The sequence below is a fragment of the Otolemur garnettii genome, unplaced genomic scaffold (genome assembly GCF_000181295.1).
Source record: "Otolemur garnettii isolate 467f Iridium unplaced genomic scaffold, OtoGar3 scaffold00002, whole genome shotgun sequence".
In the NCBI taxonomy this organism is placed as follows: Eukaryota; Metazoa; Chordata; class Mammalia; order Primates; family Galagidae; genus Otolemur; species Otolemur garnettii.
Genome location: NW_003852397.1, coordinates 54,038,667 through 54,051,273, shown reverse-complemented (window position 1 = coordinate 54,051,273; position 12,607 = coordinate 54,038,667). Strand labels below are relative to the sequence as shown.

The following is a 12,607-nucleotide window of genomic DNA, read 5'->3' as shown; positions in this document are numbered from 1 at the left end:
AGAAGTGCAAATGTAATTTTTTAAAAATATCTATAAAAGGACTTATAATTTTTTTAGCTAAAGCCTTTCCAAGATGACTGTATCCATTAAATAATTTAAATTTCAATTCTCTCTTTTAGTATTAATTTTTAATATTTTGACAATGTTAATATAGTAACCAAAAAGTTTCTCAACTTTTAGGCTAAATATATTTACAAAAACATAGTTTTATGAAAATTACATGTAAAGACCAACTATATCTGTGTTTTGGAGAAGCAAAGGAAGGAAAGCTGTACTACTAAGGATTTAACTAGAATAGTTATGTGAAAAGATTTCATTCTATAGTGAATTAGCTGTATATTTTGCCTATCTTTTCATCATTTACTCTTGTCAACTTGGTATTTATTATTCATCAGTTTCTACTTCCTCATAAAGTATACCCCAATTTAAAAAGGAAATGTAATCCCTTCACCAATACTTTCTCTTTATTGGCTATGACAGTCAACAAAAAAGCAGTCTGAAAAATGAAAGGGCCTCATATGAGAAGCTAAGACTATGAATTAGGTTTTCTGTTCACTGAAAGTAATCCAGTTCAACAACATCTCATAATTTATTTCTCACTGCCAAACTCAAGAACTCTATGATTAAGAGTGCAGACTTTGGAGTCACAATGCCTGAATTAAAATCCAGCCTATCTCTGTGCATAAATATAGGCAAGTTACCTAACTTCTATATTCTTACGCTTTCTTATTTGTAAAATGAGGATAGTGACAGTGCTCTTTCACAGAATTATGAGAATAAAATATAAACAAATACAAGTTAAGCACTAACATCAGAGTCTTGCTAAAATAACCAAGTGTTAGCTACCAGTAGCATTAATAGTAGTAATAGCAGTAACAGCAGTAGTAGAGACAGCAACAGCAAAGCTTAAGTGTCAGTAGTAACAGCTGCTGCTACTCTTACCATTACTACACTACTACTATTGTAAAACTTAAGTCTTTTGGAGAAATCAGTCTCTCTTTAAGATTTAACCACAAGGTTCAAACCTAGGCTAGTGATGTTCCAGTGTATTTCCAAATTCTTATAAGTCAATTTCATTTGGAAAGCTCATGATTGGTTCAGATTCAAAGTAACTAAACAAACTCATTATCTCACTCCAATCCTCAACTTCCCCATTTAGATTTCCTATTCTAACTCTACACTACTATATATTCAATCTCCTTAGCTCAAAACTTTGGCATCATCTTAAATTCCTAATTTACTTCTTCTCATCCAAGTTGATCAGACATCAAAATCTACAGATTCTACCTTTCCTCTCCTTCCCAGGCCACCGTCCAAGTCAAGGTAGTCAAAGCTCACAGTCCCTCAAACCTGATTGCTGCCTTTGCTTTTAAATTTGACTTGTCACTTCGTTTCTTTACTACATGAAACACTATAGTTTCCATCACATTATGCTTTCCTATATTGGTTTCTTGCTGCCTTGTACACCAAGATCGAGTAAACTCAGCTACTCACCTTTTAATATTTCAATAGTTCCTTCACAATCCAACTTCATTCTGCACTTCAGCAAGAATGGTTTCCAGCTGATTCACATACCCACTATGGTCACTGTGCTTCTTTATGGCTTTGTAGCAACAGAAATGTATGTTGCTACCACCTTTCCACTTAGGCCTATTCTAGCCATTGAGGCCCAACTCAAAACTCACATCTTCACTGCCATGAAGGCACAGTTTATCCTGCTCTCCCCTCTTTCTAACATCTCTCCTTTCCTAGCATTACTCCACATTGTATGTCAAATACTACAATGGTCTCTATACTTTATAGCCTAGCAATTTTTGTTGTCAAAACATAATATTATGTAAAATACTGAATTGCTCATTATTACCTTTAAAAGCAGACTATACCTTATACTTTTTATTTACCCTAGAGCATCTATAAGGTAGTAGTTATTTAAAAAGTAGCATGTTGTGCCTACTACAAATTTCTAAAATTTTAACCTTGAATTTTGATACGCCAAGGCAGTTGTAAACAAATTTCTGTAAAGAGTTAGATCATAAATATTTTAGGTTTCACAGTTCACATATGGTCTGTCACATATTTTTCTTCTTTTTTTTTCAATTATTTAAAATTAAAAAAAAAAATCTTAGCTTGAGGGCCATACATAAACAGGCTATGGGAGGGATCTGGCCCACATGCCACAGTCTGGCAACCCTTACCTCCTCTAATAAGCAGTGAAATGCTCATTTTTATTAAGTTACTCATTTTTATTAAGAATTAACTAATTTCTTAAAATGTCAGTAAGGCACTTTAAAGTAATTCTGAATTCCAACATAAAACAAATAACCCCTGAGTTCTTACCAGCTCTTTCAGACTTTTCTTTTTGTTCCCGTAATTCCTCTCCCTGGGTAGTCATCTGTTTGATGCGACTACGAAGTTGAGCGATTTCTTCTTCTTTCATTTCCAAGGTTTCATGCATCTGGCGTTTTGTCTCTGCTATTACCATTCCCTGAACAAAAGTGCAGACTCTCAGTCATTTGCGTAACAAAACTGCATGATAAATAGCATAGATCTTACTGAGTATCCACTGTCCAAAATGCTTAGGAATAGAAGTGTTGCAGATTTCAATTTTTTTCAGATTTTAGAATATTTGTAAATTTCAATAATGAAATATTTGGGGGATGGGACTCAAGACTAAACACAAAATTCACTTATGATTTATAAACATCTTATACACATAACCTGAAGGTGATTTTATACAATATTTTTAATTTTACACACAAAACAGTTTTGATTATACTTTGATTGAAACTCATTACATAAGGTCAAATGTGGAACTTTCCACTTGTGGCATCGTGTCAGTACTCAAAAAGTTTGGGATTTTGGGAACATTTTGGATTTCAGATTTTCACATTAGGAATGTTCAACTTCAGTATTTCACAAATTTAAGTCTATTTTCTGCTCTACACCTCTGTTAGTTGGCATGATATCAGGGTGGTCTTTGATATAAAATATTATTTTAATAGCAAGTTTAATCCTTTAAGCACTAAAACATGTTTTTAGTTTTCATTTACAAAGATTTACAACCCATCTATAAATGTGTTATAATTTTGCCTGGCTTTGTAAACAGTTTATAATGAACAAAATACAGGATTTTGAAATTGACTCAGGGCTATAAGGAACCACAATTATTAATCCGTGCTGTAACATAGGGATACCTCAAAGACAGAGTGCAAAGTGCTTGCTGCCACACTGGACAGATCTACCCAGATTTTCTCTTTCCTCTTGCAACTGGCTCTGGTCTCACTAACACTCTTTACTACTATTATCAGTAAAGCAACCCTGTTCTTCCAATTTGCTAGTTGGTTCTGATTCCTCTGATGACCTATGCTAGAAACGAAAGTCCCTAAGGAGATAAAGATAACTAAATTAATGCACAATGAATCAGCTATTTGGGACTAACAAATAATGGGGTGGTTTTAATTTGTCTCTTGAAAAATAGTTCAGACTTTGTGACAGCAATCTTATGGTCTTAAGGAAATTAATGCCCTACTTGCAGGATCAGCTGACTCCTGCTTTACAGATTAATGGATAACATTAATGGACAACAACAACAACCAGGTAAGTGGAACATTGTCATATGAAATTTCAAAACAAAATCTTGGGACTTCAGTTTCTTCCAAATTACAAATGGGGAAAAACCAAATTACAACAGGGGAATAAAGAGAAGATAATCTAACCTATTGATTCAAAGAAGCCTTAAGAATCTATCAACCAACTGAGATGAAATAACTTTATTTGGAATGTGACTCATAAAAAAGGAAAAAAATACAGACAGTGTTAAAAAAAAGTATACACATTTGAAGAAAGGAAAATACTGTATTAAAATTGTAATAACATATGCCAATAACAAAAGATGAATACAAATCTGTAGAGATAAGCACCCTATGCTCAAACATGGCAGTTCGCTTCAATGTGCTCCCCCCAGGAGATTGATTCTGAGAAAGATTTCTTCAAAGATCGATCTTCTGCACCTGCCTACAGATATGCAGAAATATGCAGAAAGATTCTCTAAGAAGAAATCAGGAGAATCAGGCCAGGGTCGCAGCTGGAAGCTAGAACACATGTCCTCGAGCACTGGGTTCTGTTCTCTGTCTTCTTTCTTCATTAACATTATAATCTCTAGTTTGGATTTGGGTCAGCAAGAAGTCTCTTTTGAGTTTTTACTCTAAACAAAATCAACTGTATACGTGTTCCTCAGCCTTCACACTGAATTGTAATCTTAATGGTAACTTCCTAATGTTACTTCACTTCTTTGTATCTGTGTTAAATTCTTACTGAATGTTCTAAAGTATGTAAGATAATCAGTAAAGTCAGGCCTGGCCGCTGACCTGAGTGAGTCTCGACCTCCCTTCAAATCAATCATCTCGTCTGCAGTTCCTTTTCCCTGCGTCTCCAATCAGAGGCTCCAAGAACACTTTCACAAGTCAGATTTTTTTTTTTTTTGGAGACAGAGCCTCAAGCTGTCCCCCTGGGTAGAGTGCCGTGGCATTACAGCTCACAGCAACCTCCAACTCCTGGGCTCAAGCGAGTCTCCTGCCTCTGCCTCCCAAGTAGCTGGGACCACAGGCGCCCCCCACAACGCCTGGCCATTTTTTTTTTGGTTGCAGCCGTCATTGTTGTTTGGCGGGTCCGGGCTAGGGATTTGAACCCGCAACCTTAGGTGTACGTGGCTGGCGCCTTAGCCGGTTGAGCTATAGGCGCCAAGCCCACAAGTCACATTTGAGCACATCTTGTAATTGCAGAAGTCAAACATGACTTGAATTGCAATTATAATACAGTTTTTTCCTTTCTTCAAATGTATATACATTTTTTTGGTACCCTCTGTATATGAGATAAAAGGAAATATGAAACTGACTAGATAGCAGATTATATTCAGGAATTATTAAATTTTTTATTAAGTCAAATACACATAGATCATGAATACATTTATACTTATGTGGAGTACAATGTGTTGGGTTTTTTTAATATACAATCTAACATGGTTACATCAAACCAATCAAGATAGCTTTTGCCTCATTTACTTGATTATTGTGTTAAGATATTTATGTTCTACACTTGACAGATTTGACTAGTACCCTTGCAATATGCTCCATGGGGTGGTCCCGCCTTTCACCCTCCCTTTCCAAACCTCCCCTCTCCCCTCCCTTCCCAATCCATTTCTCTCCTTCATCCTGGGCTATAGCTGTGTTCTATCTTTCATAACAAAGTGTGAGTAAATATAAGCAGGTTTCATAGAAGTACTGAGTACACTGGATACTTTTTCCTCCATTCAATTATTAAATTTTTAGATGTGATAACATGGTTATATTTTTACAAAACTAAAAAGCCCATTACTTAAAAGATACATTAAAATATTTATGGAAGAAATAAGATTTCTTGGATTCTTCTCTAAAACAATCCTGCACTGAAGAGGACAATGGGGGGACTGGGAATGCACAAATGAACCAAAATTAACCATGAGATGCTAACTCTTAAAACTGGGTGATGAGTTCATAGAAATAAATTTTACTAATAGTTCTTTTGTAAATGCTTTAAGTTTTTCATAATCATTTTCTTTCTTTTTCATAATCATTTTTTATAAATCTTAGCCCTCATGAAATTTATAGAGGTGAATCTAGTAATACATTATAAGAAGAGTGAAAACTTTACCAATATAGTTCAATAGCAGTACAGCTGTGACATGATCTTAAGTACATGGCCTATTAAAACATTGTACCTGTAAGCCAGCATTTACATTGTACCTGTAAGCCAGCATTTTTAAGAAAATGCTGGATGGTGTGCAACAAAGAGCTCCTTAGAAAAGGAACCCAAGAACTTGGGGTTGAAAGACTTAAAATAACAACTGTTTATCCATGAATTTTTCAGTTATCTTTGCTGCTGTTCAAACTCCAAACTGCCAAAGTTAAGACTTTCCTTCTGGCTCAGCACTTATAGCTCAACGGCTAGGAAGCCAGCCACATACACCAGAGCTGCTGGGTTTGAACTCAGCCCAGGCCTGCCAAACAACAACAACTACAATCAAAAAATAGCCTGGCATTGTGTCAGGCACCTGTAGTCCCAGCTACTTGGGAGGCTGAGGCATGAGAATTGCTTAAGCCCAAGAGTTGAAGGTTGCTGTGAGCTGTGATGTCACAGTACTGTACCAAGGGTAACACAGTGAGACTCTGTCTCAAAAAAAAAGACTTTCCTTTCTTAGCCAGGCACAGTGGCTCACATTTGTAATCCTAGCACTCTGTAATCCAAAGCAGGTGGATCACTTGAGCTCACAAGTTCGAGACCAGCCTGAGCAAGAGCAAGACACTGTCTCTAAAAAATAGCTGGGCATTGTGGAGGGCGCCTGTAGTCCCAGCTACTTGGGAGGCTGAGGCAAGAGGTTCACTTGAGCCCAAGAGTTTGAGGTTGATGTGAGTTATCATGAAAGAGGATCACTTGAGCCCAAGAATTTAAGGTTGCTGTGAGCTATTATGCCCAGTACTCTACCAAGGGGGACAAAGTGAGGCTCAAGTCTCAAAAAAATAAAAAAAACCAAAGACTTTCCTTCCTCAATCCTCTAATCTCAGTTACACATTCTAAAATTCATTTATACAAAATTTTGTTTATGATATTATACAAATTATCACTTCTTTACTTTTTAGGCAACTTATCTGAGACATTAATCTCTTTCCATAATATATGAAAGAACATACTGAGATCATTCACATTTAGAATGCCTTAACTACAAATAATTTTTCTCTAAGTAGATATGTACTATAAACATAGATTTCCTTTGCCAACGGTTATTTTAATCTATAAATCAATATGCTGAGTGGGATCAAAAAAAATCACTGAGAATCGGCTGCGTTACATGATAAACTAATGCTAATAGTGATGTAAATTTAGAAATTTTTTTCACAGAAACAGCAGTAATAACTTTGAAAAGCAGAAGTACTTTCAAAAATAAGGTTTTGGGTCCCCTAACAAATGTTAGTCTCATAAATTTTCTTGTTTTACCTTATCTTGTTCAAGCTGCTCAATTAAGTCCTTTGCATCACGCAACTGAGTGATAAGTTTAGTCTTCTCAGCCATATGAAGGTCCTAAAAGAATTTCAAAAATTCATTTCCATTTCTAATAAAGCTTCTCCTCACGTAAGAACTCTAAACATTTTGTCTAATTTAGACACTTATAATCTAGTAGGAGAAAAGTACACAAGAAGTCTCTAAAGTATGGCAAGTGCTATGAATCCTAGGGCACTTGAGTACCCAAACAAGGACACCCTCTCCATTCATTCTAAAGAGAATGGAGGAAGGCTTTCCAGAAGAAACACAAGCCACACTATAGCCCAAAGAGGTTTCGCAGGATTAAATTAGAACAAAACTCATTTCTTCTTTTACCTTCATCTTTTCTAGTTCTTGAAGTCTTTCATCTAGTTGTTCTTGCAGAGCTTCTTTTTCACTGGTTAATAGTGTACATTGTTCTTTATGTGACCGAATTGTTTCCTTACAACGCTGAAGTAGATTCTCTTGACGCTTAACTCTTTGCTGTAGTGCTTCCAGTGTTTTAGCAGAAGCTCCATCTGCTGCTTAACAATAAAGCAGATTTATCAGGCATAGTCAGTAAGGAACTTGAGGAACAGGTAGTCAGTCAGTACAAAGAAGTGTATTCTTATACCAACACTCTGCTTGACTCTGAGCCAGATGAAGCCAGATGTTTCTTAGAGACAACTTGGTCAGCCAATAATTTGGCACCCTTCCAGACATCTGTTTTCTGTTTATTTGATCTTCATCTTAAGAAACTCAGCATGCATTCACCGATTTTGTGATTCAACCCCATCCTAAATGGCATGGTATACTGGTTAGCTAAAATTAACAGAATTCACTCTCCTTAAAGACAGTTCAATAAGCATCTCTTGTTACTAAAAATTACTCCCATGTCTCAGCAACCATCCCAAAAGGATTAATAAAGTACAGTATTCTTTCCAACCAAATTCTAATCTCTTCCTGAAAGGAGTTCTCTACTCATTTATGAGTACAGTTTTCACATCTCAGGGGAACTTTGGGACCCTTCTTCCTTCATAGCTTGGTTGCTCAGATAGCTAACTGCTCAGCAACTTACTCCAAGTTTGCCATAAGTCTTCTTAAGAAAAAAGACTAGGAAATAAAATATGGGAATTTTAATGAACATGTACCTCAAAGCCTCAAAGCATAGGGAGGGCTACAACTGAATTTTAAGACAAAATTGAACTATTTCTTCTTTTTTTCAGTGAAAAAGCAATTAATAGGGTAAATATAAGTATGTTTGAATATAGAAATATATAAGCCAAAATAAATATTTAAAAACTAAAATATTCAAATAATTAAAATAGCATATTTATTAACATTGAGCAAAATGAACTTGTCTATATAAAATCTAGCTATTTCTATCAATAAATCAGTGAATTTCAATTACGACAATAATGTGGTACAAAAATGCCATAAAAATCCTTGCATCTTTCTGAAAGTGTTAAATTTTTTTGTTTTTGTTGTTTTGAGACAGAATCTCACTCTGTCACCCTGGGTAGAGTGCATGGCATCATCATAGCTCAGAATGACCTCAAACTTTGAGTTCACGCAATCCTCCTGCCTCAACCTCCTGAGTAGCTGAGACTACAGACGCCTGCCACCAATGCCTGGCTAGTTTTCCCTATTTTTAGTAGAGACAGGGTCTCACTCTTACTCAGGCTAGTCTCAAACTCCTGAGCTCAAGCAGTCCACCTTCCTCGACCTCCCAAAATGTTAAAATTACAGGTGTGAGCCACTGTGCCCAGTCTGACAATGTCAGTATTAAAGACCCTTTTCTCTCAGACCAGTTCTATCAGCTCGTGCTCTGAATCTCTCAAAATCCTCCTCTGGCTTATAGTACTTTTTTTTTTTTTTTTTTGAGACAGGATCTCTCTCTCTTGCCTAGGCTGAAGTAGAGTGGCACTAATGAAGCTCACTGTAACCTCAACCTTGTAGGCTTAAGCAATCCTCCCACCTCAGCCTCCCAAGCAGCTGAGACTATAGGCCCATATCACCATGCTCACCTAATTTTTTTATTTTTTGTTAAGGTAAGGTTTTGCTATGTTGCCCAAGGTGGTCTCAAACTCCAGGCCTAAAGTAATACTCCCACCTCAATCTCCCAAAATGCTAGAATTATACGTGTGAGCCACAGCACTGTAGTTTTTAAATTAACCTTGTGGCAAAATAAAGCTTACCTACTGGCTCCACATCACTCTCTGTATTCTCTTCTTTGGTGAAGACTTCAGCCAGTGGTTCCATCTGAGAAAGTGGTTTCGGTATATCAGCATTCATAGGCCCATTTTGTAATCGTTGTTTCAATAGAGAAACCTAAAAAATAAAAACAGTACTTCATTAGAAAAATATCAAGAGAAACTACGGCCGTACCTGGTGGGGATTAGTTTCAACATTTCCTGAAGATACCAAAATCCGTGTATGGTTGAGTGTCTTATATAAAATGGTATAGTAGTTGCATATAATCTACGCAAATCCCCCATGTACTTTAAATCATCTCCAGGTTATGTGCAATACTTCATACAATAAAAATACTATGTTTTAAATAGTGATTATACTGACTTTTTTAGGGAATAACACAGGGAAAATAGAGGTTTAGTAAAGATGTGCTTTATCGCCCCAGATATTTCTGATCTGCAATTGGTTGAATCCATGGAAGCAAAACCCATAGATACAGATAGCTTATTGTACTTTCTTTGAAACAGAAAGGGCATAGATTACATGATACTCTTTTTATGACAGAGAAGGGAAAATATCAAAACAAAAAGTTTATTCTCAATGCAGCTGATTTTTATATTTGCACTGTGAGTCAAAAGAAACAATAAATCAAAAGTATTCTTAAAATTCAAGAAAAGCACATAGTTTTTAAAATAAGCCTTCCCCACCCCACCCCACCCCCCACTGAATCTGGAACATCTTACATATTCCATCAAAACTTCGTTATTTTTCTTTATCCAAAAATTCCATATTTCTTCTTTTAGTCTTACCTGAGTTTGGAGAACACTGATATACTGATCTTTCTCCTCTAAAGATGCATCAAACTCCTCCTGGAGATGTTTCTTTGCTTGCTGGTCCATTTGGAGCTCCTAAAACATAAGAAAATTTTATAGGTAGTTTACACTATAAAACAAAAACATGAAGTTTTCAAGTTTAAAAACATGATCAGGGTGGCACTTGTGGCTCAACAGAGTAGGGAGCCGGCCCCATATGCTAGAGGTGGCGGGTTCAAACCCAGCACCAGCCAAAAACTGCAAAAAAAAAAAAAACATGATCCTGGTTTTCAAAGTCATGTTTGGAATCTTTTAACCTTAAAGTATTACTTGGAGATTGGGATAAATTATATTATCTCTCTTTTGTATCATCACAAAAGATCAGGTACTTGCCTATATACATATATAATTTTAAAAATCTTGCAAGAAAATAGAAATCAAACATGATATTAATAAGAATAAAACTTTAGTAATGTATAGTGATATAAGAAATTCCTATATAATTAATTCTGATGGTTAATTCAAGTAATAGTCTATTATCAACAATAACAACAAAGAATATTCCATGGGGGCTCGGCACCGTAGCACAGTGGTTATGGCGATGGCCACATACACCAAGGCTGGCGGGTTTGAACCAGGCCCAGGCCAGCTAAACAACAATGGCAATTGCAACAACAACAAAAAATAGCCGGGCATTGTGGCACAATATTCCATAGGACAATATGGCTGGTGTTGATGATATCAACCATCCAAGGGAGATAACTCTACTCCTTTGTTTTTCTTCTTCTTTGCCTCTTCCCACAATTATACCAGTTTTTTTCAATAACTACCTATAAATTTATTAATTTACTTGCTCCTTTTAAATTTATTTATACTATCAAAATATACTATATATCATAAACTGATAAATCACATAAATTATACACTGGTAGAATACCTAAAATATTAAACTTACCTTGCCATAAAGTAAAGTTACCTGTTTCAAACATTTCAAAATAACTTTGGTCATAAAGTAGCAAAACATAGCAAACCGAAACTCATACAGACCATTCATTACAAAAATAAGAAACAATGGTCTGTATGAGTTTTGGTTTGCTATGGAGTTTGCCCAGGAGTTTGTTTAGTTTGCTCAGGAGTTCAAGACCAGTCTGAGGAAAAGCAAGGCACTGTCTCTAAAAACAGCTGGGCATTGTGGCACACACCTGAAGTCTCAGCTACCCAGGAGGCTGAGGCAAGATAATCACGTAAGCCCAAGAGTTTGAGGTTGCTGTGAGCTATGACACCACAGCATTCTACCTGGGGTGACAAAGTGAGACTTTGTCTCATAAAATAAATAAATAAATAAAGCCAGGCGTGGTGCCTCACACCTGTAATCCTAGCAATCTGGGAGGCTGAGGCAGGTAGATTGCTGGAGCTCATGAGTTCAAGACCAGCCTGAGCAAAAGTAAGACCCTATCTCTATTAAAAAAAAAATAAATAAATGGGTGGAAAGAAAGCACTAATGAGCAGTAAATATGCATGTTGTTGGGATCTGCACAGGAGAAAGCAGAGGGAAGGAACAAGGTGTCAGATGGACCTTAAAACAAAAGAACCCTGAAAAGTCAACAGATAGGCTCAGTGCCCACAACACAGTGGTTACGGGGTCATCCACATACACCAAGGCACTGGAGGGTTCAACCTGGCCCAGGCCAGCTAAAACAACAATGACAACTACAACGACGACAACAACAACAAAAAACAGCCTGGTGTTGTGGTGGGTGCCTGTAGTCCCAGCTACTTGGGAGGCTAAGGAAAGAGAATCACTTAAGCCCAAGAGCTGGAGGGTGCTGTAAGCTGTGACGTCACAGCACTCTACCAAGGACAACATAGTGGGATTCATAGTGGATTCAAAAAAAAAAAAAGTCAACAGATATTATAATTACAGGCTAATTTAAAATAGTGGGTCAAACCAGGAGTGGTCTTGCCTACTTTGACAGCAAATGGATAAGCCTGGCCCACAGTAAGACATAAAGGAGCTGAATTAATCTGACCCCTGTGAAAAATTACTGCCCCCAAATTACAATGCACATACATTTACTTTAGCAAAAATACAGGGTCATCATAAAATTTATGTGTCAGGAACTCTATGGCTACTCTGTAGTATTGATTAGGAAAAACAAAAAGAAACTTAAAATACAGAAGAACCAACAGTTGATGGCAAACTGCCATCATGTCTACTGCTCATGTAGACAAATAATATTACTGCTAAGACATTCTTAGTTTCATTAACTCCAGCAACATGTATTTTAGGAAGACCACACAAATAAAAACTATAATAATTAGTCTGGGAGAAGTGGCTCACTCCTATAAACCCAGCATTCTGGGAGGCCATGGTGGGAGGGTCACTTAAGCTCAGGAGTTTGAGAAAAGCCTAAGCAAGGGCCAGACCCCATCTCTATTAAAATCAGAAAAAATAGCAGGGGTTGTGGTAGGCACTTGTACTCCCAGCTACTCAGGAGGCTAAGGCAGGAAGAACCCTCAAACCCAGGAGCGTGAGGTTGCCAAGAACT

General features: G+C 36.7%; 1 protein-coding gene across 2 annotated transcripts in view; it reads right to left on the bottom strand.

Annotated features, from left to right (window-relative positions):
- Positions 1 to 12,607, bottom strand: part of GOLGA4 (golgin A4) — a 122,436-nt gene that overhangs the window by 57,236 nt on the left and 52,593 nt on the right. Inside the window, exons 9-13 of one of the 2 annotated variants that reach the window (XM_012806057.2) lie at positions 10,056 to 10,151; positions 9,252 to 9,384; positions 7,411 to 7,598; positions 7,030 to 7,113; positions 2,338 to 2,485 (exon numbers count right to left, since the gene is read on the bottom strand). In XM_012806057.2, the coding sequence (XP_012661511.1) occupies positions 2,338 to 2,485; positions 7,030 to 7,113; positions 7,411 to 7,598; positions 9,252 to 9,384; positions 10,056 to 10,151 (649 nt within the window). Of the gene's footprint in view, positions 1 to 2,337; positions 2,486 to 7,029; positions 7,114 to 7,410; positions 7,599 to 9,251; positions 9,385 to 10,055; positions 10,185 to 12,607 lie in introns of those variants that run through there. The other variant, XM_023514026.1, reaches the window with a different exon arrangement.